Genomic DNA, 26,120 nt, shown 5'->3' on the forward strand with positions numbered 1-26,120 from the left:
GAAAGTTGGTTGGTCTGCTCCTACAGTGTCATGCAAAAAAATTGACGCAGAGCGGCATGATAGTTATTTGCGTTGCTCACCATCAGAATATCATTATTGTGACATTATAATAAAAATATATTCCACATTTGAGGAACAACCAAAAGAACTCCCCAGTAATGACGGCGAATCTACAAAAGCAGATAGCATGACCTAGGCTTTTTAACAAAATCCGTTCTAACTCAGCCCCGTCTAAGTGTGATCAAATACATTTCTCTAATATTTTCAAAGCTTAATGTGCCTCTGCATAGATAATTTACATTGTTGGTGAACACAAGAATGTTCAAAATGCATAACATACCAGGTCCCCATATGTGCTATTACGGGTTGGCCAGTGCTACTCTGATTTAATAAATGGAGTCTCAGACATTATATTTAATTGCTTAAAATCTAGGAAAGAAAAAAAACCACCAAATTAGCATTAGAAATAGTCTCAATGCCAAGGATCAGCATTAAATTCTCCCCTTTGCCATATAGGCTAAGCTCTGTCAGCATTGCAGCGTTACAGCATTAAAACTCTTGCCAGGGTAAATGTACTAGAAAAGCCTGCAGCTGTTCTGCATGGAGTAATACGGTACTTTATTGACATAAAGAGGGCAATAAGCTATACAGTGTGCAGCTAGTGTGATCTACCATGCCTCATAGACTGGGACCCGCCAGCATGTGGGACCATCTAGTTAATACATCCTGATGGAAACTGGGATATTAATACAGTGAACTGTTTCCAGAAACCTACAGCAGCAGAGCATCTGATGCCCCACAATTTTAAGTGAGAAAATGCACATACTATGGAGGTAGGGAAGGATTTGGAAGACTCACTCTTTTGGGCACAGGCACCTACATTTTATCTACATCCCTTTTTATGTATTTCATCTGGGCTGCCCCATAGTTTTGCCAGTTTACTCTTGAACAAAGATCTCTGTAGCTCATGGGAAGCCGACACGGAAGACATATGGTGCAGGAAAGAGTATTACTATGTGTTTTCCAGTATACGGTTATTGCTAGCTACTATATTGGGAACTGCCTGAGTGACTGGAATGTAGCCCTGTAAAAAGCTGGGACCACTGCCCACAGAGGGTCTTCACATATAGTTATAATCAGCATTTCCCACTAGAAACAGAACTGATACACCTCATTGTGGAGAGTTGTAATATTTCAACAGCAAAGCCACACAAGTAGTCTTGAGCCACAAGTTTTTCTCTGGAGCTGTAATATTTCAGCTGAGAAATGATAGGAAAAGTAAGACAGAAGTGCACTGAGAAGAAATGGAGATTACTTCTCTAAGTGTGTAGTGTTAAAGCATGTTCCTTACCTAACAGCTGATCTCCACTATTCCTCATCTCTACTTTATAAAGGCTTTAAAAAAACGCAGAGAGGCAGCTTTGAACATAATCTCAAACCTATGTACAATTTGATTATTGCTATTTGATTTTTAAATATAAATAAAGATCCTATATAACACACTGTGACAGATTTTCTGGCTGCTTCTTCTGCTTAGGAAGTGAGTATTATTAATAGTGGTCTAATCAGAAACTATAATACTCTCTTCAGTACCAGATTCACAATAAAACTTGTTAGTGTTCTCAGAACATTACAGCACCAAGGATCTCCTCCTCGCTCACCTATCACAAATCTGACTCTTAGGACAGGTGCAGCATGACAACGTTAACTCTCCCTCTGCCAACATTAGCCAAAATAATTATTCAATTTTACATTGTCTTCTTCCTAGACTGTACTCAGATATAACAAGAATTTAAACTTATCTGTGAAGGATGAACTTCTTTCTCTCAAACAAACATGTGTGGGAGATTCCCTTCCTGAAGTGTGGCAGCTGACTCATTATCAAATGTAAACTGAAACATCTGGGTGCCAGATATGGTCACTTGCTTGTTTTGCACTGCTGAGCTATCTACGGAATATGTTATGAAGCTCTTTAATTTGAGAAAGTAATCCTATAGATGCAGAAATCTCACAGTATTTCGAAGGATGATTTATTTTTTCTTGTGATAACTCTTGCTTTGTCTTCTTTACAATTTTGCATGCATTTGGATGCATAGGGGAGTTCATCTGAGGACAGTTTTTGTTTATATGTATTTCCATAACTGCTACTTATGGCAGAGTAACCAGTACGCTATACATAGACAGTGAATTCATTTGTACATTGCTTTTCAACAAGCCTGGCCAGAAAAACTTGAAATAAAATTAGATAGCCTTTTTTTTTTTATTATTTCAACTTTATTTTGCTTCAAGTTTCTTCATTCTCTGTTGCAAGCTCCAAAGACTGTTAACTTTTCTCTTCCCTGTCTTTTACATACTGAATTATGCAATGGAAATTGGCTTGAAAAATGGATGAGTGCTTAATTTTCGTGTTTCTTACAGGTAACTTTGTAACTTCACTGTGTAAAAAGAACTTTTGACATTCATCACCCAATGATCCTATGCGCTTTTGATTAGGTGTTGTCATGAGCTACTTAGCCTATTATGGTCTCTTTTCATCCAGTACGTTGACTACAGCAGTCTTCAAAGAATTTGTCTGCTGATAGGCAGGACTGCACACAGGTTTCAATTAAACAAAATACTAGGGGATAAACACACACTAGAAGAGAAACAAGCATAATTCTACTTGTATCTTCATTGTAGTATGTATTACTAAAGGTTCTCTCTACAGAAGTTTTCTCCGAATCTGATGAACTGTTTTTTTTTCCCTCCCCTAGATAGCCTTTGCACATAGACCTTGATTACAGTCACTCATCCTGCTTTGTTAATATATTTTTTTTTAAAAGTTCCACTAACTATTCCTAAATCCCATTGGTATCTCCTAGCTGTTTCCATAAGCAAGAGGCAGCACACCCCACTGCTGCCTTGAGCAATGCATGTGGTGACAGGCCAGCTATTTGCTACCTCAGAACAGAGAGGGTGATGAGTTATAAACTTCCCTTCAGTGACACCATTTGTTTTGGTGTCTCTCTTCTACCAACCCTTAAATTTTCATTAAATTTGTAGGACTACATTAGCTTTGTCTACAACTGCAAATAATGTAGTCTTTAAAAATGGATTTGTGGACAGCAACAGCTGGCACTGAGGATCCAGTGTTCACACTACACATGTTTCAGGGAGTTTTAACTATCTCTCATGTGTTTCTGTGGAATTTAAAGCCTGCCATAGGTGGAGACTGCTGGCGTACTCCTAGAGCACATCTCATTTAATTCTGAAGGATGTTTCTGCACTTTGAGACTGCTCTGCCTTGCTCTGCAATGCAAACGCTGCAAAAGGGACAACTGGTAGATTTGATGCAAAAGTGCACAGCCCATTCAAGCTCAAATGCTAGTGTATAAATACCTAAATGTTTGACTTACTATTTTCTCTTAAATTAGGTATAAACAGGCCAGAGAGTTTCAAAAGCTACAGAAGTACAGCAAATGACTGATAGATAGAGAGATGGGTAGACAGACAGAGAGATGTTCTATTTTAGTAGAACATCATGGCAAGGAAAATAAGAAGTCATGAAAACGTCTCTGAAGATACTTAAGAATACTACCCAGTTCTTTTAACACAGCTGCTATCCTATCCTACGCTGCTGCAATTTCTGCCAGCAAATTATTCAGACTTTTAGTAACAGCAGTTTTTTCCATCTCATTCTGATACCTTTCACACAATACTGGCAGGCACAAAGTTATTCCCTCTTCTCGTTGTTCCCTCCATCCCAAGAGACATGTGTAAGCCCTTGTGCTTTTAAAGTGCTAGATGCTCAAAGGCTCTTCTGAAATTAATAATAATCAATGCCAGCAGCATCTCAACACCCTACCCAGTATTTGCATGTGATGGAATGGAAAACAATAGCAAAAAGGAGACATCAACTTAAATTCTTCCAGCAGTTGTTTTAAATGGTGAATATTTTCCTTTTTCTAATGTGAAAAAGAAATAAACAATATTCTTAAACAATATCTTTTTAAATCCGGAACATAAGCAGAATCTGAATTACCCCAGAAAAATCTGTATTTCTCTACAGTTGTATTGGCAAACTCAGAGAATTTCTACCAGTACTGGAATTTATACACTGAGTAGCCTTATGCTTTGAAAAATGCCATCCAGTGATCATCTTTGTGATTGCTAAGTGGTAGCTGTATCAGTTTGGGATGTGCTTTTTATACTGCTAATGAAGCAAAATTTAAACATTCAACAAATACCGACTGCATGTTTCAAGCTCAAAAGATGTCTATATAAGCTCTCCGTTTATTTTTTTTTCAGTGGAGGACTTGCTTAAAAAAAAAAAGGAGGGAACTGTAGGGGAGGAATATGAAGCGGTTTTGAGAAAACACTGTACTGAAAGTGATAATACACTGAAACAGTACAGAAGGAGTTGTACCTAAACTGATTTCTGATTATTTAGGTGAAACTTTTACATATACTGGAATATAGTGGAAGAATGATTCTTCTGGCATCTTAAAGATGACTATATTCAAGGCACATTCTGTAATCTAAGACATTATCTGAAGGCTGAAGGGGGCTATGAGAAAATATCCATGAAAATATGATTGATTAAGTGTAAGATACACTTACCTTGTTGAATGTCCTTCATCTCCAGGTGCAAACTGGATATTAGAATTCCTACAGTTTGAGACCGTTTTCCATCCAACAATTTGATAATCTAGAAAGATGATCTGAGATCAAATAACCACTCTACAAGGGATTAATTCACATTAATGACAAGCTAATTAGTGAATTGAATTCAGCGTCTCTCTAAACATCAAACATTTTTATAAACTACATGCAGTATTAAGACCTTCATCTTATCTCTGTGCTCTGCACCCTAACAAATAGCTGATAAATATCAGCTTGAATTCTCACCAGGTCTAATAAAGAACATCACCTCTTACTTGTAGGATGCTATTAAGAAGCAAAAAAAGGCACATCAAATATTCTGCAACATACATTTCTTCCCTTCTCCTTAAGGTGATCAGGGCAGAACTATTTAGGGCACTCTGAGGACATCACAAGTCCCTTAGTTTGTCTGCTAGTTTATAGTTCAGTGTGAACACATTTAAGTCTCTTTTGACAAAGGATCAATTCCTACCAAAAGGAACTGAAGAACAGTCTTATTATGCCCTGTCAAAGCTACTTCTGGAACACTAGGGGCTACTGAATGGATTCTTTCACTCTTGTCTGAACGTGCTTCTCCCACACTCTTGACACTTCACAAGGATTTGAGGATTTTGTTCACATTTTGGGTAACAGACACTTGTTGGTAAAATATACTGACATTCAGACTGCAATCTTTTAAGATGTCATGTCGAGGTGGGGTATAAGAAAAAGGGGGAAGGAAGAAAACCTTGGGGAAGCTGTTCTGGCTGGTTGAATCTAGTGATATTGATGTGGATAAATAAGTAAATTAAGTAATTAAAAGTAAGCAATCACAACTATAGAAGTGTTGTTCAGATGTTAGAAATGTCAAATCCAAACTTCCCACAATGTTTGGACTGTTTGTATTTGTGATTTTGATCTATGTCATAAGGAAGATATGACAGCAGCACATCTCAAAATGCAATACAGACATAAGTTCTTCAAAATAAGAAATATTCAGATCCAAGCAGCTGGCTTACTTCATAGTGTTGATGAAAAAATACTATTACTAATACCAACTCATATGTAAAATTAAAACTACTAGCTAAATTTCCCCTACATTTATATTCCTAGTATCTGAACAATGTTTAATTGGGTGATACTATTATTTGGATTTTTAATACTATTAAAAACTTCAAGTAATTGTTATTCCTTATCCCTGTAATATTCTCAATCTCATCTGTAAGAGATGCTCAAACTAGAGACAGTTACCTGACAAAATTTATACTAACTCATACAAATGTTTCTTACCTAAGTTTTATGGGATTTAGGAATATTTAACCATGCAACTACTTAGTCATTCATCTATATATCAAGGATATTTGAAGTTGAAAAATACACGAAAAGGAGAAATGATAGTGACATTTTCACCTGAAAATGCAAAGTTAGTTGTTACTTGTAGAGTACTGAAAACAGACAATAGATGAACAAGTTGGAATACATGCTGCCTTCAACAAAGATCTGACAGATTTTATGTCCTGGTTGTAGGGACTCAGCATTTAATAAACTTATGTTAAAGTAGATGTTGCATATTTTCTGCCAAAATTGGAAATGAAATCTATCCTGAGAGTTTTTTTCAGCCTGTATGTACAGTACGTATGCTCAAAAGTAAGAAAGTAATACTACTGAAAGTGGTTTCTTTAAATGAGAAGGAATTCAGGCTCTTTATCTCCTGATTACATAAGCAGACAAGATGATTTGGCTCCAGGTTACCATAAATGAATACTCTGTAAGCATCACATCCTGTTGACTTTGATTTTTTAGAGCAAATGTAAATAACTGCCCAGTTTATCCTGGCCATTTCTAAAGCTTTACGTGAAATTTGCTGAACTCCGCAGCACATTAACTTCTTACAGGGATAATTACAGGTTGAGTAGTATGCAATTTGTATAGCATTCACTGACCTCCAAGTTGACCTTGTTCAGGGGCAAATTCATAGGTTGTCATAAACCCCATTAGACATGCCTAGTTTGAGGCAAAACCTTTCCAGACTATAGCCGTTGTAGACAATATGACATTTGAAATCATTCTAATTTTAAGTGCTAATATATTCTCTAGATATGACCAGACTAGCTCCCATTGCTAAGCAAGACTTCCTCCTTAAAAGATTAATGAAAAGAAAAATTAAAGACGACCCTCTATAATTTTAACAGCTAAAACAGAGATTCATGTTTTAAAATGGCCAACTAACTGTATGTTCACATGCATTCTAGACAAATGTACACATGGTCACAATTACCAGGCATCAAACTAGACCCAGACTACCTGAAATAGCTTCAACCAACTGAAATCTGTAACTGAAGGCTAATACTTTATTCATTAGGGAGCAAACACAGAGCAACAAGACAACGGAATAGCTTAAATTGGGCATAAAACTATTCCAAAAACAAAGTCATAATGCTAAGATTTTTGTCATAGATTTTTAGAACCAATGTGTAACTTGAAAGATTTTGCAACAAAAACATAATCAGTAGTAAAACAGAGAACATATTTTGCCCCAAAGTACGGTTATTCTGGGGAAGTCACTGTCAGGGAATTAAATATGTGTGTGAATTCCAAAGGAGTTGAATGAAAGGAGACACGAAAAAATCAGCACTTTTCCAGGTCACAAAAACCATAAGGCAAATAAAATGAAAGTTTGTAAAGACTGCACTGAACTATTTAGTCTATGCTTTTAAAAGAAAAATCACTGATCGCCTCTCAGCGTGTTGAGACTTGCTTGTAGCTGGCAGTGACAGGTAAGCAGCTAAAACCCAGTGCCGCCAGCTGACATTGCTATGCCAGCTGCCAGGGCTCGCCAGCTGCCTGCCACCCCTCCAGACTGTGAGCGTATCGTAATTGCAGCATCTCCTGGCTCACTGACAAAACTGCGACTGGTGGTGCCAATTCATTTAATTCACTGATCCATAACTTTATTTGCTCTATGTGGTGTTCCCCAACTATTTTTTAATGTTGTTAGTTGACTTGCTGTACACAAGTGCCCCTTCTACATCTTTCAAATATTTATCATCCAATTTAAAAGTGGAGACATACTGAATCTTGAGTACATCCATCAATTATTCTGCCCTTCCTATTAAAAGGTGTTTCTCTAATGTAGCCAGAAATATATTTCACTAAATATTATATGACAGACTTCACTGTTTTGTCTAACTGTAATGTCTACATTTCATCCAGGACACTTACTGGTGCTGAAATCTGAACAGATTCAGTTTACTTTAGCGATTAAAAGCTAAATCCTTCCTCCTGCTGGTGCATGGATTATTTCCATAATATTTAAATTTATTGAGAGAAACCATAAGCTAAAAAAGCTGTTCTGCATATCACAGTGTTTCCCTCCATTCCCACTCATTAACTTTTATGGTGAAGTCGACAGCCTGGACCCGTAAGTAGTCTGCTGAAACCCTGTTCAAATAGAGGAAGAATATCCTGCACAAGACATCAGTAGTGGATGCCCCTGAAGCCACTCCACATAAACACCCGAAGAAGTTACCAATGACATTTCAGAAGCTTAACACTAGACATTATCTCTTCTATTTCTACTCAGAGGAAAGAAAAGTTGAACTATTTTTTGTTTAACATGGATGAACCATAGATTGATATTTTTTTAATATTTAAAAAATATTTTAGGAGGCATGTAATTCTATTGGATGAAAAAAACCCCACTATTTGTAGCCTTTTGCTAAAGTACAAGCAAATGGCAACTACTCAGGATAAAGCAGGAGGTAAGAAACTTATGTTAATATCTTTATTCCTATCCAAACTCTAAAAACAAGACAAAGCCACAAAATATTTACCCTTTATAGATATTTCCAAATCCTACATGACTGCAGAGCTTTGTGATAAACAAGCAAATGCCATATTCATTCTTCCTAGTACAGCACAAAAAATAAAAAGAAAGTGAGAGTGCCTCGGAAGAACACGCACTAGCATTTTACTACTTCTACTCAAGTTTGAACACTGTTTATTATCTTATGCAGACAGCTGAAGACAGTCATTGTGTTTCAACCCTGCAAAGCTTCCAACGTTTTTTGCAAAATCTGCCCTTCTTGCGGAAACACAAAATTCATTAATTGTAATTCCTCATTTAGTTAGATGGACAAAAAACTTGCTGACAGACATATCCCTTTCAGTAAAAAAAATGCCATTCACTCAAAATATTGACACTCTTCTTAAATGAGAACACATGTTAATAATTATGTGAAGTCTGTTAGAGATAATAGACAACAGAAAAGCCATTATCTTTAATGTCCTCCTGTGTCTTTGAAATGATAATCATTGCACTAAAGGGCCAAAAATGATTGATGGACTTTCATTTGGAGCATACACCTGACACAAATTACTTGACATTTACTCTTTTTTTTTTTTTCTAAGATGAAGACAGAGTGGCATCACAAACATTCAACTATCCTGTTTCTTGAAAAAGTATAGAAATTTCTTGAGTTTTTGAGGGTAAGTTACTAACAAGTGCTCAAATATATTGGAAAAACTAATGCAACTTCAAAATATGTGCAAGTCCAGCAATAAGCTACAGAATGCACACAGAATAAATCCCAGCAAAGGAATGTTCTTTTCTGAACTACCTCTTTTTCAGGCTTACAGGGTATCATAGCTTAACACATAATGAATGATGTTTTTGATTTCATTCCAAAATATACGTCCTAATTCTGCCTTTCTTCTACTTGGCACTAAAAGAACAATTTTCGTTCTTGAAATTTAACAGGAAAGGGAGAACTTATGGCTTGAAAACATATTACGTGTGCCTACCAGCTATAAAATCTGCATGAATATGTACAGACAAGAAATGTTAACAGTTTAGAATAAATGAAAGCAAAACTGTTTGCATGTAAAACTTCAGTCCTTCATCTGACATGAAAACTTCTATGGAAGACTTTCAGGGTCCGAGAAAGATGTTAGATCCTTCAAATTATATTCAAATCTATTCAAAGCCGAGTTCTTTCAAAAACAACCAATGGTGAGGGTTTCTTTTGTTGTTTTTTTTTTTTTGTTTGTTTGGTTGGTTGGTTGGTTTGGTGGTTGTTTTTTTTTCCAGAAAAATAAGTTAAGAGTTTTAATATGCTAATTGTTTTCAATTTTCGTTGTTTTCATGAATAGCTATGGCCCGTACGGTACTGAATCTACTTACAGTTGAACATTTTTTAGTTGAAGTCCATTTATGATTTCAAAAATTTTTTATACATAAATCATACATTCATAAAGAAATGCTTTAACGTGAATGTTAGTGGATAATACAGTAGGTGCAGAAATCATATGTCCACAATGCTACAACTGAAATCTAAGCATAAGAAAACAGTCTAGATTAACAGTTCACAAGCGTATCAATGATACTTCAAATGTAGGAGTTAAAAATAGGAGTCATATTCCAAAGGCGTTTAAAGTCTAAATGTCCATTAGAATCAATACCTAAATTGACATTATGTACTAAAATAACCTGGTGGATCTAGCCCCTTCTCTTCTTGATTTTAAGAAGCTGTAACTTCTAAGTAATTTTGAAAGTGGGACCAACTATATACATTTGAAAAAGCTTAATTAAAGACCACAACACCTCACCTGGTGTAAATACATTTAGATCCAATATATATCGCAGAGCTGCATCATACCAGTAACTTATGTATTTAGATTAAACTGAATCAAGCAAAACCAGAGAGAAATTTGATTCATATTCAAGTGCAAATAAACTTATTTTTCTCCAGTAACTTCAACTTCCCTGCTGCAATTAAACTACTTCAGGACTATTCTAGGAAATAAATCCCACTCCTGTACATTGCTTACCCATCTACAGTTTCTGGGAAAGTCAGGATACAAGCAATAGTCTTTTTCCCATTTCATAGATAACACATCCAAAAAATGTCATTACCTACATAATACTGTAGAACTTTTATTTACAAGATTGCACATATGCAGACCAGATAAGTGCACATGAGTAAGGGTTTCCTAAAATATTTCAGAGGTTGTAGAGTTGGAAAAAAGAAGAGGTTCCTCCAAAGCTGCTAGATTTTCCAAAGGAGTGCATGATTGAAGAAGCATGAGCAGCCACACACTTTGCAGTTTCTAAGTCCAGATAAGCACTACCATAACAAACATCAAGAATACATAAGTGTACCAAAAAAGGTACATCTGACCTTCATTTAAACTATATTATTTTTACATTGTATTACTATCAAGTGAATGTAGTACATTTTTCCAAACTAAGTTAATATATGCCTAAAAATCAATAAAATCACCCTCTATGTAGTCCTTTAAGAAGTTGTATTGCCATTGTTGCTGGAAGGTTAACTTCCCTTCCTTTTTTCCCCCACATACCTGTTAGGATACCTTATTTCTCAATGACCGCATTTTAAATTCTGCTAATTTCATCCTCACGTCAGGATGACAGCCTCCAGAAACTAGTGTAAATTAATAAGCCATTTTATGACAGGCACGAAAGCAACGCATTTGGGAATCATTAAAGTGGTTCCACTCTGGAAAAAGGGGATAGCCAGCTGTTTCCATCCATAGGACAACGGACAGAAAGTGGACTTTATGCCTTTTAAGTAACAGAATCATCATGTTGGAAAGGCACTCAAAATGTCATCCAAAGCATTTCTGCATACAGAAATACAAAGCATTTCCCAATACAGAAACACAATTTTCCAACACAAAATTTTCTCGATTCCTTTGTTATCCTTCCTCTTAGAAAGCTTTTCATATTTTTAATTCGCAGCAGCTGCATGCACTTGACACTTACTGTGTGTCCCAATCAACCTTCTCTTTCCTAGACTACACAGTCATAATAATTCAATTCTTTCTCAGAAACTGCTTTTACACTTTTTATCATTCTCACTCTTCTTGACTCTTTGCAGTTAGTAAACATTTTTCATGACGGGTTATAGTGCCTAAATCTAGATGCAGTTCTTCAACTGTGACATGGCTGAGTAGGTTGTCTTGCAAGTAATACTTCTATTGATCTATCAGAATTCTGTTTTCCCTTTTTAGTAGTACCACAATTTGTCAGTTCATGTTCTTCTGAGTTGTTATAATCCCAATATCCTGTCTGCTAAACAATTACCTAGGTCAGCCAGTTGTACCCCATCTTATTTTTAGATAGCTGAATATCCTTAACTGTATTAACCTTGTGGTTAACTGTACTAGCTTTTTGTTTATCCCTGTCTTTCAGACCATCTCTCTTGACACATGAAAGCTTTCTAAAGTGTCTACTCCAGTACATTTGGAGCCTCTCACAACTAGGCTGAAGAGTAATATTTCATTATCAAGCTCGTAAGTGAAAATACCAAGCTAGCCACACCCAGCATAGATGTCCACAGAATCCTCAGTGTAGTCTCCTTTTACAACACTGAGTGTATGTATGAGTATAAACATAGTCTATATTATAAATATTTTATAATCGACATATTCTATTGTAAGTACATTATATATATGAGTATAAATATATATATATAAATAAATATATACTCAGAAATTTCCCTTCTGAGCATAACTTGCCAAATGGTACTGGAAAACAGACCACCCATTCCATTTATGTATGAAAAGATTTAGATATTTCTGGCTGAAAATGGTAGACGTCTATCAGCTGTAAGTAACAGAAGGACAGCATACAGTGAATATTTTAATTTGCGTTGCCATAATGCATCTACTATGTGGACAAATGGGTAAGAACAGAACAAAATGAAATTTCTAGAGGCTTAATGTGATGCTTTCCACAGCAGTCATTTCACAGACTAAGCATACAGACTATTCTGACTAGTTTCACAAAAATAAAAATTCTGAGAATAAATTGAATAACATTATTTTATTTGGAACTGCAAAAGAAATGTAAATAGATGGTAAAGAAATCAGAATTCAACAGACCACTAATTGTTAAAGTCTCCTTCGTTTCATAAAGATCCAGTTAAATGAGAAATAATTCCCCTCTTATCTGAAAGATAGAATCTTACTTCCAGCTGCATAAGGAACTTGATTGTGAGGCACTGATGTAATTCTCATTCGAGGAGAAAAGTATTAAGCAATCATGTTTTAATAAGCAATCCTGCACCACCTATTGGTCTGTCATTTAAATACTAAGAAGGCTGAACTTTGTGTAAGATGGTAAGAAATAGGATAAAGTTTGTGCAGAGGAGAAGAGATTTAATGCAGTAAGTCAGCACTAACATGTATTATTAAATAAAATAGCTTACCTATTCCAAACACAAACTACTACTCCAGATTCTATCACTGTACCTATATCTTGCCTTGGAAGGCTTTTCTACAGAACATGAGAAAGGAATTTACAAAGAAATACAAAATGACACATCATCAGCTAAAAAACATAAGATGAACCTCATAAAATTTGTATGTTTTTCTTAAAGTTTGGAGAAAGCATCTTTAACCAGACTATACAATTCCATACACCATGACACTTGCAGCATTCTTAAGACCAGACCAAGCACACATTTCTGTACTAAAGCAAAGAAAAAGATTGTTAAAACCCTACTAGATAGCTGTAATTGATAGAAAAAAGGCATGAAAAGTTGAGTGCCAAGAAGCATGAGAAAGCACAAATGAAGTCAGCAGAACTGATAGTTTTACATTGATCTACAAGAGCTTTCTGTTACTATCTACTAATAAACCCTCCTGTAACTTAATAAAATGCCTCTCTACCACTGTATCACTTGCATCCCACCAAGGCTGATCCATTTGAGCCAGCCTGCAGACATCTGGGCTTTCAGAGAGATGAAGAAAAACACAGGATCATCTAAGAGGACCAACTGTCTGTAAAAATATTCAGCTGCTACTGTGAGTCATTTTAGAGAAAGGTGGAAAGACAGGATATACAATAAGAAAATGTTTCTATATTCAGTTAAATTCAAATTTCATTTGAATTCTAAAAGCTGATTAATCTTTAATTCTTAAATTGACCAAATGAGGGAAAGTTTAATATAGTTGACCAAAAATTTTTGAAATTTTCACAGAAAGCGCTACAGTTCCTATGGTTTGTTACACCATGATCAAAATCCCATGAATTTTACCAAAGTAAAGACATAGAAATAGATATGACTCTTAATTTATCTCTTAGGGGATTTATTTTGGTATTTTCCCACAGTACTTTAACGGTACTTTATTGATTTCATTAATTTCAGTAAATATATCCCTAGACAAAAAAAATATTATATTTAATAACAAAACAAAGTAATTCAAACAATGGTATAAATAAAGAAGATACCTTTGTAAGAACATACATTCATTTCTCACAAGAAATAGTACTTGTTATTATACCATTATTTCCTATATTGTACAGAACAACCATTATCCAATTTGATTTTGGGTCAAGAGAGATCATTGAAGACTTGTGCTGCTGTAGCACAAAGCAGCAAGGAAAGAGAATAATGCAATTTCATCTTTCAGAATAGTGGCCTAATTCTCTGCCTGGTTTGCTGTCATACACCTGGAGAAATAGGTACATTCACTGAATTGCTGAGATTTTGAAATACAAAGGTAACTATTCGCACATATTATTTTTTCATTCAAGTTACACTGGTTACATTCTCCTTCAAAGTACTTTAGAAACCTATACTTCCTATTAAATAATTATTTCTGAAAGAGTAAATTAGTGAAACATAAAAATAAATTGTAGAAAGAGGGCATCAGAAATAAATTTACAGATACAGCTGAGTACTGCATGCCATATGCACTTGAAGCATTTCTCAAGTAAAATATGTCAAAATGTTTTTCACAGAGATATTCATCTCCAACTTTAATCTAACATTTGAAGGACTACAACAATTAATAATTTCTTTAGGGTGTATTTACAAAAGCCAGCATGCCCCCATCCTGGACCCCTTTTTCATTTTTACCATTTTGCATCACATTAGTTTGAATTTTATAAATTCTCTAGCCTTATTTACACTTCTCATTAACTACTGTGCTAAGAGACAATACAGGAAGTTTACGATCAAAGCTGTTTTGAAAGATCTGACTGCACTGATATGTATCTATATAGGTATAGTTCACATTATATGTATTATAAAACTGCATGTAGATAACACAGCTTACATGCAAAGTGCCCTCTTGTGGTTCCAAGCAGGTAAGTTTAAAGGGATTTACGATATAGTATACATTTAAGTGGCTTTCTAATATATAACCACATTGTTTTAGGAAAAGAGTATCCATTATTATTCAGCCTAGAACTTTTCCAGCAACAAATACTACTAATTTAATTTCTTTGTCCTACCTGTGCACAGTAATTGACAAGTACAAGCTCTCTCTGTAACGGATCATGTCTGAGGCAGACAATATCTGCACTATGGTAATGACATAGCTACTGCATTTTTTGGCCATTAAATTAATTTTTAATTTTGGCCATTAAAGACATGATTGTCCTCTCCCTTCCTGACACAGCTCTTTAGCTGTACTGAAAAAAGCTTTTTGGCATTCCGTATTTAAAATGTCTAACAGTCTTACCTTGCTTTATGCTTTATTTTTCCAATAAAATGAGTATTAATGGAAGAGAGGTTTGCTATAGTAACTTAATGACAGTCTTTAATTATAAATCAGTTCAAGAGCAGACATGGCCTGAAATATTGGCACTTTTAGATATGCATTAGAACTTTCATTCAGTTCTTCTACACAGTATTTTTTCTACCTCACTGGGATGCGGATAATTTTCAAAGGCAAGAAATCTTCCAAGGTAAAGAATAAACCTGCATTCTCAAGCAAGAGTTGAATCGGCAATCCATCTATTTTGCTTTAAAATCAGATTTACAAACCCATCCATTATCTGTTCATTCAAAAATAAATAAAAAGTGAGTTATCTTATAATGTAAAACTAAGTGGTGACACAAAAAAAAAGCAAATAAAAAGAAACAATAAATACCTTTTTGGCCTTGGTTTTTTTTTCATAAGTCTCTGATAATGGTTTTCTTTTTTCCTGAGCAGTGTCTTTGGAGAATAAATATTCAAACTCAGTAGTATCAAGTATATCAGGTTCTTCTAGTGATTCCCATAATGTTGGTATAGCAGTTTTCCTATAAAGGGAAAGGTAATAATAAAATTTACGATAAACATTTATGAAAAACCATAACAGACCAAGTCATAATAGATGAAAATGCATATTGGATTTAAAACTCAAAGCAACATGCACTGCTGCTATACAAACAGCATTACTTCCCTAAACCTTGCTCTTGTAAGGAGTCAAAATGTTTCGCAGAAGGCTGTACCAAAAGTTTAGCTATTTTCTATTCATGCCTGCTAGATTGTCAAAATGCATTATCTGTATTGTACAACCACCAAATACTACAATACTACATCTCGAGAGATTTCTGGCACTTTAACTAGGATAGGGAGTATTTCAGCAGCAGCTTTTTTGAGAAAGTCCCTGTAATTTATTTAGACCTATAAAAATAAAAAATATCAACGAAGAGTGATTCAAACACATTTTAAGAACATTTGGGGTCATTTGTATAGTACTTGATTCGCTTCATGTTAGCTGCAGATGTTGTGTGCTCATATTTTTTGTTGCAGTTCTCAGAAAGTAATTATGTGGCCTGTATTGTGGGAGACTAACCAGTATTCTGCTCCCTTCAACCAACTCTAAGTTTTAAATGTGGATTATCTTTCCTTGGTTATTTTGTCTTCTAAGACCAGATTTAGTTTTGGAACACTTTGGAACCTGTTTACACGATGCTCTAGTTTTATCTGGATTTGGGGAAAATACTATGTAGTGCTACTAACACACCACTGCAATCCTAGAAGAGCTTTGCTTCAATATTTCATTACTTCAGCAAAGTATGTGGGACATGACTTTTAAGTGCTTTTCTTGTCTGTTCATCACAAGTTGGCTCACTCCTTCCAGCAGATGTCACTAAAAGGCAGTGAAATTATTCCCAATTAAAAAAAAAAAAAAGTGATGAAACCCCCCATAAAATACAAATGGACTTTTATTAGATGTAATATACAATAAAATGCAATACCTAACAATTTAAGTGGATCTAAAATTATTATTTTTTTAATTTAGGGTTTTTTTCTAATTTATATTCAACTGTGCATCTGCTAACATGAATGTTTAAGGAACTCTAAATTTTCCATTAGCATCCACTGATGTAGCCTATTCTGTGTCATAGGACATGCTTACAGTTCCACAGCTTCACTCTCCCTGATATTAGCCACAGTATTGGCCACACTGAAGAATGAAGGATTCTTTCTGGCTCTGTAACAAGAACTTCGAAGTCCTGGAGAACTGCTGATTTGAGCAGCAGACCCTTAGAGAAATTTCCAGTTCTAGTGCATGCCATGAAAATGCTGGACCACTACAGCTGGTGACCAGAAAGCTATGACTTAGACCTAGTCTTGCATTCAGGAAAAGGAACAAGCAATATTTCAGAACAAACATTTTGATTTCAGTGAATCAACAGGAATAATTACAATAATGTTTATTTATAGACCAACTATTTATTCACTATGACAAATTTTTCACTAGTAATTTTGGGAAAGTAAAACCAAAATGCTCAAACTTCCTGCTTCGAAATATTTCAAAGCCTTTAATTCTGAATACTTGAAAGAACAGAACTGAGATTTCATTAACTGTTTGTTCCTGTCAAACATTTTATATAAAAGATTTTTCACAATACTTTATAATACCAAAATATTTTTTCTCATCAAAATAAATTCAGACAAAAGATTCTAAAATAAAAATCCTATCTAAAAACATTTAAATGCAGATATTTAAGTGTTTAAATATAACTCTAAAAATAACTTAAAGATTAAGAATAATTGTAATTGTAAATAATTTATATAAATTTATAGTGCCTTATTATAACATAACTAATATATAATAATCTTTAATATAATTCATAATATATATAATATAGTCACAGTATATAATATATAGTGTGCAATATATAGTATACTATATTATGTTATGGCTATAGGTCATATATATAGAATCATAGAATCATTTAGGTTGGAAAAGACCTTTGAGATCATCAAGTCCAACTTATATAATGTAATTTATTTCAATTTTTAAAATTAACTCAGCATCTTTGTAACTGTACTTAACGCTAAAATAATTCTGAACACGGATAATAATGATGTGAATGTTAAGACCTGAATAATCATGTCATTTCATTACTTGGATAACACAGGACCTGAATTTTATTTCATGATTCTAGGAACTTCGTTAAACTAGAAATAGTCTGTGTTGCTTAAGCATCCCGAAGAAACACTTTCTTATATTAATAAACAGCTGAAGCAAAATTAGAATCAGCCAAAGTCCAAAAGAGTAGCTGAGCGGCACTGAAACCACATACTGCTCTGTCAGTAAGTTACAAGCTGGCCCAGAAAGTGTAAAAGGGAGTACTTTCGTTCAGCCAGCTGAATAAATGGATTGCATAAACAAAAGTCATGTTATCATTTCAAAAAGGCTGTCCAAAAATTGTTTATTTATGCCTGTTCAGAAAATGATCCCTTACAAGCAAATCAATAAAACAATATGTTTAACAGTAACTTTAGATTCACAATGGTATATACTATTAGATTACTTTCATAGAACCACAGAATGGTTTGGGTCAGAAGGGACATTTGAAGATCATCCAGTCCTGCCCCGCGCCCCACCGCCCCCCCCCCCCCCCCCCCCCCCCCCCCGCCATGAGCAGGGACATCTTTCACTTGATCAGGTTGCTCAACATCCCATCCAACCTATCTTGAAGACTTTCAATGATGAGCCATCCACAGCTTCTCTGGGTAACGTGTTCCAGTGTCTCACCAGCCTTGCTTGAAAAGTTTCTTCCATATACGCAATCTAAAGCTACCTCCTTTCAGTTTAAATCCAATGCCCTTTGTCCTTTCACTACAGGCATCAATAAAATGTTTCTCCATCTGTATGATAAGCCCCCTTTATACGCTGAAAGGCCACAATAAGGTGTTCCCCCTAAGCCTCCTCTTCTCCAAGCTGAATAACCCCAACTCTCTCAGTCTTTCTTCATAGAAGAGGTGCTCCAGCCCTCTGATCATTTTCATGGCCCTCCTCTGGACCCACTCTACGAGTCCATGTCTGTCTTGTACTGGGAGCCCCAGAAGTGGATGCAGTATTCCAAGTGAGGTCTCACAAGAGCAGAGTAGAGGGGCAGAATCACCTCCCTCAACCTGCTGGCCATGCTTCTTTTAGCGCAGGCCAAGATATGCTTGGCGTTTTGGTCTTCAAGCTCACTTTGCCAGCTCATGTTCAATTTTTTATCCACAGGTATCCCCGAGTTCTTCTCTGCAGGGCTGCTCTAAATCCATTCATACCTTAGTCTGCCTCAACTCAGGTGCTTGACCTGGCACTTGGCCTTGTTGAACTTCATGAGATTTGCACTCCACATGAGGGCCCACTCCTCAAGCCTGTCAGGGTTCCCTCTGGATGGCATATCCTCTCTCAAGTGTATTTAGCGGTTTATCCCAGCACTAAATCACAGTAAGATTAGTAATTTTAATTTTTTTTAATATTTATTTTATTACACCATAGAGGTCTCTATCAGTACTGAAACTCCTCCATAACGGATGCTTCATGCTACAGGTTCCTAAGCTGCATATATTTTTATATATGCTTTACTTTTCCTGCTCTGACAGAATTATACAGAGAGGTTAGGTTCCAGTTTAACTGTTTCTAGAGCTGGAATCATAGAGGATGACAGAACATAGTACTCTGAAGATGGCATCACCTGAAGTGACGGGAAAGCAAAAATGAAACTCTACATTCTCACCTGAACAAATTTTAACAATTCAATTCTAATTGAGATTTTTTTAAAATAAATCTTTCTAATCTCTTGGCTACCTTTTTACTCTTTAGGGCTACACCTAGGAACCACCATGTTGCTATAGTTGTCTATGGAGTACTTGGATTTTTGGGAAAAAAACAACAAAATTTCTTTTTGTTATAATGCAAAATAATTTTCATTTATAATGCATATAGTTGTCATTTATATTTAATATTTTAAAATAATTTTTGATCTTTTTAAGATTTTTTTTAGATTTTTTTTCTTAAAACTTGTAAATTCCATGCATCTACACTCATTTTGTTATACATTCCTAGACCATTAACTTTTTGTTATTAAGTCTTAAATAGTATACGTACCCATGTATCACGGTCTATGAATAACAACACTAAGTTCAATTAAATATATTTTACCTGCTACCTTGTAATTGTATCCGTGTCCAATACAAAGGCTTCATAGGACGACTAGGTTCAATGGCAGGTTTTCGAGGACCTTGGTTTGAAGATAAAGTGCTATTAAAAAAGAACCCAGGCCCAGGAGGTGGAGGGGGTGGAGGTAACCCAGGTCCAGGCAGTGGAGGAGGAACAGGAGGTCCCAACCCTGGAAGCGGTGGTGGTGGTGGTAGCGCTTGAAAATTCCTACAGCCTTCAGAAAGTGGAGGTGGCAATGGTGGACCAGATCCAAACTGAGGTGTCAGTGAGGTCAGACCCATTGGCAAAGGTGGTGGTGGAGGAACTACACCCGGTAGTGAAGATTCAGGAAGGGGAGGAGGAGGAGGAGGTGGTGGTGGCGGAGGCAGCATTTGTTTTGGTTGACAACATAAGACACTTTCTGAAGACTGCACATTGTAATTGTCCTTATTTTCACTTTGGGCAGAAATACTATGTGACAAAGAAGAAATATTAAGCTTTTTGGGTATTATTTGGTTATTTTTGACAGCTCTGTTTTCTTCTTCACTAGGCTTTATGAAAGTTTCTCTGTCAGTCTGTATACATACATTTCGGTATGTCTTTGGTGGGTTATCTTCAGTAGAAACACCAATATCCTTTGCTTTTTCATTTCTCCTGTTTAATTTATTATCAAGTTCATTCTTCAGATGTGCAATGGTTTCCTCAAGCTGAGCAGTTGATACAGCATGTTCTCCACGAATATGGAATACCCTGAGTTCAAACTGAGACTGCAGAACAACAACAAAAAATCCCTTAGTGCAAATATTTTCTGAAGAGTTTATTTTCACATGTTTTAACTTTAAACAAGGACAGAAATACTTCACTTTCCCAGTTCTAAATGGCTTTATTGTAAGTTATTATGTAACTGGACAATTACTAATCTTTAAAGTCATGTAAGCAGCGTGTGTTTCAAGAAAACATATTTCATGAGTAAATATACAGAACATCAATTTAGCACATTCTAATTTGTACCTTGTCTTTAAGCAGACTTACTGTTTTTTAAATGCTGAACACAATAATTAATAGTTCATTATGGAAAAAAGGTACCTCTTTGGAATGGCGTTGTACTTAACGACATGATTTTACTGACTATTCCATTTCATAAATATGCCATGTATATAGCGAATACGTTAGGAACTAAAATATAGATTAAACACAACAGTAGCTGAGATTCCTCCCAGCTAAAACATTAAATAGACAAATTAAAAGACTTTATCAATCTATTAAAAGTGTTGTCATCAATGAAATTCACAGAGGTACACATAAATTCTTCTTCAAATTTATCTTTACTATTAGATAAAAATGACATTTCTACCAGATCTATTTTAAACTACGACTCAGGAAAATAAATCTTAGAACAAAGATAATCAACAGGCTTTAACTGAGGTGGAAGGAAATAACAATCTCTCAAGAATATATGTAATTATGGAAAAAAACCCAACATTTTTCTTACCATATATCAGAGACATACAAAACATTTGACACTGAAATATCTCCTTTAAATAATCCAGTCCAATACTGCTATTCCAGATGATTCAAGTCCCTACAAGCTATTTTCTGTCACGCCATGATCCTATCAGGCAGCTGACCAGTGTTACCTTGTTTCTTTGCAAGGCAATGCTTCCTGAAAGAGCATTTTCCATGATTCTTTCAGGATCTCTGTACGAAGGAAAGCCAACATTTCAACAGAAGCAGCTAATGAGCTGTGATTTTCCCAAATTCCTGCAAGCACAGCAATTTACACTTAAAATATTCCCACACAGTGCTGGTACACAGTGTTGGTCAGAAGTGGCAACATAGCACACCGTACCTATCATTACAACTTGAGTATTAGGTCAGAGTTAATAGCTTATGGCATTAATTAATATGCATCCAAGTCATGCATGTGTAGCTTAGTATGGCAAATACAGTAGTGTAATATACTGTAATTTTATATTGTGCAAAGAAGCTTGAATAGATATGAAAACAATACATGTTATTCCTTACAGCAGTATGATCAGCTTCTAATCAATTTGTTAAGATAAAGTCCAAAGTAAACAATCTGAAAATATTGCACACAAAATGTTCCTTTTCTTAACTGGCAAGTGAAGGTGGGAAATCAAGTTTAAAGCCTTGCAAAGATAAACAAACTGAGATTTGAACGGGAAACCACCCAATTTCTATTAGTTTTATAGAAGAACTAGGACTAATACATACAACAAATAGAAGATTTTTACTTAGAGATTTTTATTTTCCTACTGTTACTCTATCAAAGTTTGTTGTTGTTGCTCAGCCTAATTATTAGTTCAGTTCAACTATCACAAGATTTTCTGCCATCTGAATTGCTCCAGAGCAACCACCTTTCTTTTTAAACTCTGCATACTAATCCATAAATGAAGTAATGAAGTAAGTTTGCCTTAGGGAATTTAGCTATTTTGTTTATCATAGTATTTTGCCCCTACTGGACATCAAAAACTCCCTGATAGAACAATTTACTTTGAATGCTAAAAATTTTCCCAGCAGTAAATCTGAAGTCACCTTAAAAACACACTGTAAAACAAGCACAGTATTTAACAGAACTACTTATTACATTTAACTGGGCATGAAAGCAACGGTGTTAGCACCATGTACCTTTTCAACTACAGATCTTCAGTCCTTAATTTACAATATAAAAATTGGTGGTTTAAACTCAAGATTATATTTGAGGTGATTGTTTTGTTCTTTGTTTTCTTTTTTACTTTTTCACATTTTCAAAATTATTTTCTGTTAATAAAAATAATAAAATTTTGAATATAAACAAGAATTAAAGCTAAAATTACTAAGCACATAAAAGGAAAGCAGGCTTAGCAAAAATGACACATTGGGAATAACCTGTGTTGAACATGTCATCAATGGCAAAGACCATCTTTAATTGGATAAGATGCAATCTTATCCCACTGACTGCAATACAAAAGAGCAGTAAGTAATAAAACAAGTTTTTTAATCACTTTACATCTCAAGTTAAAACACTGTTTTCAACTAAATGGGAACCAAATCTTTTTTTAGTACAGTATGTATCTCTCTAAGCTTACAGTTTTATTTTCAGGCATCTGTCAACATTGATCTAAAATATTTATGATGGCTAGCTAAATTCAGATCTACAGGGATTTGAACAGATACTGTTCAAATTATTCAGTTGGATAGCTAGAGTTCAAATTATTCAGTATGTCGGTATGTTGTTACTGAACCATGTCAGCAATTATTACTATCAATATTGGCAATATACTGAGTCTGTTTCCATGGCACATCATGCACCAGGCTCCTAGAGTCTCTGGGAACTGCTGTTAAGATGAACAATGACCAAAGGCCATCATCGGAATATAATAGTTTGGTCAGAGCTATTTTATGCAAAATGAGACAAAAAATTTCAGCATGATACAAGATGTCCGAGGCAGGGAATGTGTGGGAAGAATGCTGGAGGGACAGAAGATACGGGAAGAAGGCTGGAAACTAAAGCTTAGAAAGCCACCTTATGCAGCGTGAATTAACATGATTTATTCCTGAAGAAGGTTAGATGACTTAGAAACCTATTAGAGTAAAATGTCTGTATAAATTTCTGTGTAAAAGGAAAGCAATACATTATGAATAACAATTTGGGAGATGTTCATCAGCATGTTTTAGCTATAACAATATATAATAAATATATTATATGATTATATAACTATATTTATGTATCTATATAAGCTTTTTTTCCACTTGAAAAATGCATTTGCAACTCTGCTGACTTGTTTAGAAGCCTGGTTGCCTGTTTCTCAACAACATTCATATAAGAAATCGGGATTGCATATGTAGATTTAACACCCAACAAACTAGCACAAGGAACACATTTTTCTGCTCCCTTTACCTTTTCGCGTTCTTGCGGCATTAATCCACTCTTTCAGGAATTAAGCCCTCAGGCCTTGGCATGTAGGGGATTTCTGGCTTCTCACTACAGCAATGGCTCTTGCCAGTCAGTGAGTGACATTATCCAGTTTTTGTTACCTATTCTTCCCCCCTGCCCCTCCCCCCCTCAAAAAAAAACCCCAAAACCCACCAAAAAGCCCAACAAACACATGGATACTTGTGGCTGCCTAGGTTTCCATGAAAGCAGGGGTATATTTTCCCCAGATTACTTTTACAAATGCCAGATTAGAGACAAGTACACTTCAATAAAACCTTATTGCTATTTCCTCTTCATATTGCCAGCTCAAAAGAAAATGTAAGTATATAAATAAATGTACTCTAAAAGCCTTAATATCTAAAATATCTAAAAGCCTGAAATCAGATTTCAATCATAAATTAGAAAGCATATCCTCAGTATCTTAAGCCTAATCCACACAGCAATATGCTACTGAAAAATTGCCTTAGCTTGGTACAGTCTTTCTTGCATTCAATGTCAATATTAAATATTCAAACAACGCTGTGCTAGTATGCTGGAGAGCCTGTTAAGAATTCAGAAATTCAGAATCCTTAATAGCTTTATCAGATAAGGAAGCGGTCTGAAAATACATGCTACAATTCAAAAAAGAGAACCACTGAACGGACCCATCAGTAGTACAGCAGCTCTAGGGGAAAAGGACCTGTGAAAGACATAGATCACAAACTGATCGCAAGTCAACAACTCTGTATTACAATATATAAATAGAAACGTCACATGCAAAAAAAGATCCAGCTACAAAAAGCCATCTGTACATTCAGTTTAAGAAAAATGCCACCCCTGTGTTCCTGATCACTGCTATTGAAATCTGGGCAGCTCATTTGATACTAATTTTCTAGGTTCAATCTGCATTGCCTTTTATCTCCACCTCACCTTTACTGGATAATGCCTCCCCCTTGATTCCTTAGTTTCTTTCCGTTTCTGAAGAATACTTCTACTGTACCCTTAAATTTGCTTTGGAAGATGTAATTCAGCTTGAGTGTTGCCAACTGTCTTTTTAAGCCTATGCTTTTCTGACTTCTAAAACTAGCCTTCCTGGCTGATGTACCTGTTCTTCCATTCTCCCATAGGCTCTCTGCTTCCACATAATATCCATTTTGAGGAGGCTGAAGAGATGGTTTGGTCTATCCCTCTCCTTGAGAAGTCTTTTTTTGCTTCCAAAAGTATTTTTTTCAGAGTTTCTGCACCTCTGATTCTGACTAAATAAGGTCCATGCCTATTTGCAATTCAAGCTCACCAGTACAGCTGTAAACAGAAAATAGTTTCTTTAATTTCTCAGTGTTTGTCTGATACCTGCCACTGGAATGGGCTGAGTCCTTGAACAGGACATATTCCTTGAGCAAAATCACCTCACAGGAGCAAATGATTCCAGCTGATTCTCAGTTCCCTTAAACACAAATATTTATATATAAGCTTAGAAGACCTGTACTACCTGCTTTGTAAAAACACTGAAACACTACTCTTACTGGGTGAAATAAAAAAACTTATTAAAAAAAAAAAAAAGAAAGAAAGAAAGCAAGAAAGATCACCCCTGTTACTAAAATGCATGATATTGCCACAATACAAAGATGACTATGCAAATATCCCAAATACTGATGCACAGTAACCTGGAAAACAAGAAGCTTTTGGTATGGCTTTCCAATGTCTTCCTCTTTTTCCCCCTTACACCCAGCCCTCTGCCATATGACTACAGTCACTGCCTTTTTGTGCCTGCTAGGTGACTTGACACAACACAGAGAAAAAAGGCAAGATATATTTTCTGAAATAATGCAGACAGCTCAGCCTTGGTCCCGTGGCACTCAGGAACATAGGAAGCATATGGTCAAATGAAGAAAAAGCCCCAAAATTGAATCAGGGTACCACACTTCCATTAACCGTCACAGTCTCAGATGGTAAAACATGTAATTAATCAGAAAAGGACTAATTCCTCTCGTTCAGAATGTAACCTAAAGGTTGTCTAAATGTCTTTGAAAAAACAACGTGGATGGACACAGACACATCTCAATACCAACGCGGCAGCTTTCCCCTCTGCTCTGAGAGGATTACAGTCTCATTTAATACAGTCAATTACAGTCTGTATAGTCAATGAAATGCAATGAACAAGTATAGTTGTTGTGTTACTGATTTATATAATTTGATTTTATAGGGACAAAGACTTTCTAACCATCACTTCGAATTTCTCTGATATGAAATTTCTAGAACAATTTGTATGTATGAATATGAGGAAATCATAAATCTCTACAGCAATCTACCTGCAAAAATTAGTTGTTAGCTTCTTATTAGTCAAGACTTATTTGCACTATGTTTTAAAAACTTCTGAGAACTGTGAGACAT

General features: G+C 35.4%; 1 protein-coding gene across 1 annotated transcript in view; it reads right to left on the reverse strand.

The window, feature by feature from the left end:
- FMN1 (formin 1) overlaps nt 1-26,120 on the reverse strand; it is a 149,233-nt gene that overhangs the window by 80,447 nt on the left and 42,666 nt on the right. The window contains exons 4-6 of the mRNA XM_080395884.1: nt 19,817-20,580; nt 15,527-15,677; nt 4,600-4,687 (exon numbers count right to left, since the gene is read on the reverse strand). Of these exons, the coding sequence (XP_080252010.1) occupies nt 4,600-4,687; nt 15,527-15,677; nt 19,817-20,580 (1,003 nt within the window). The remainder of the gene's footprint in view (nt 1-4,599; nt 4,688-15,526; nt 15,678-19,816; nt 20,581-26,120) is intronic.

The sequence above is a fragment of the Falco punctatus genome (assembly GCF_963210335.1).
Source record: "Falco punctatus genome assembly, chromosome: 7".
NCBI classification, from domain to species: domain Eukaryota; kingdom Metazoa; phylum Chordata; class Aves; order Falconiformes; family Falconidae; genus Falco; species Falco punctatus.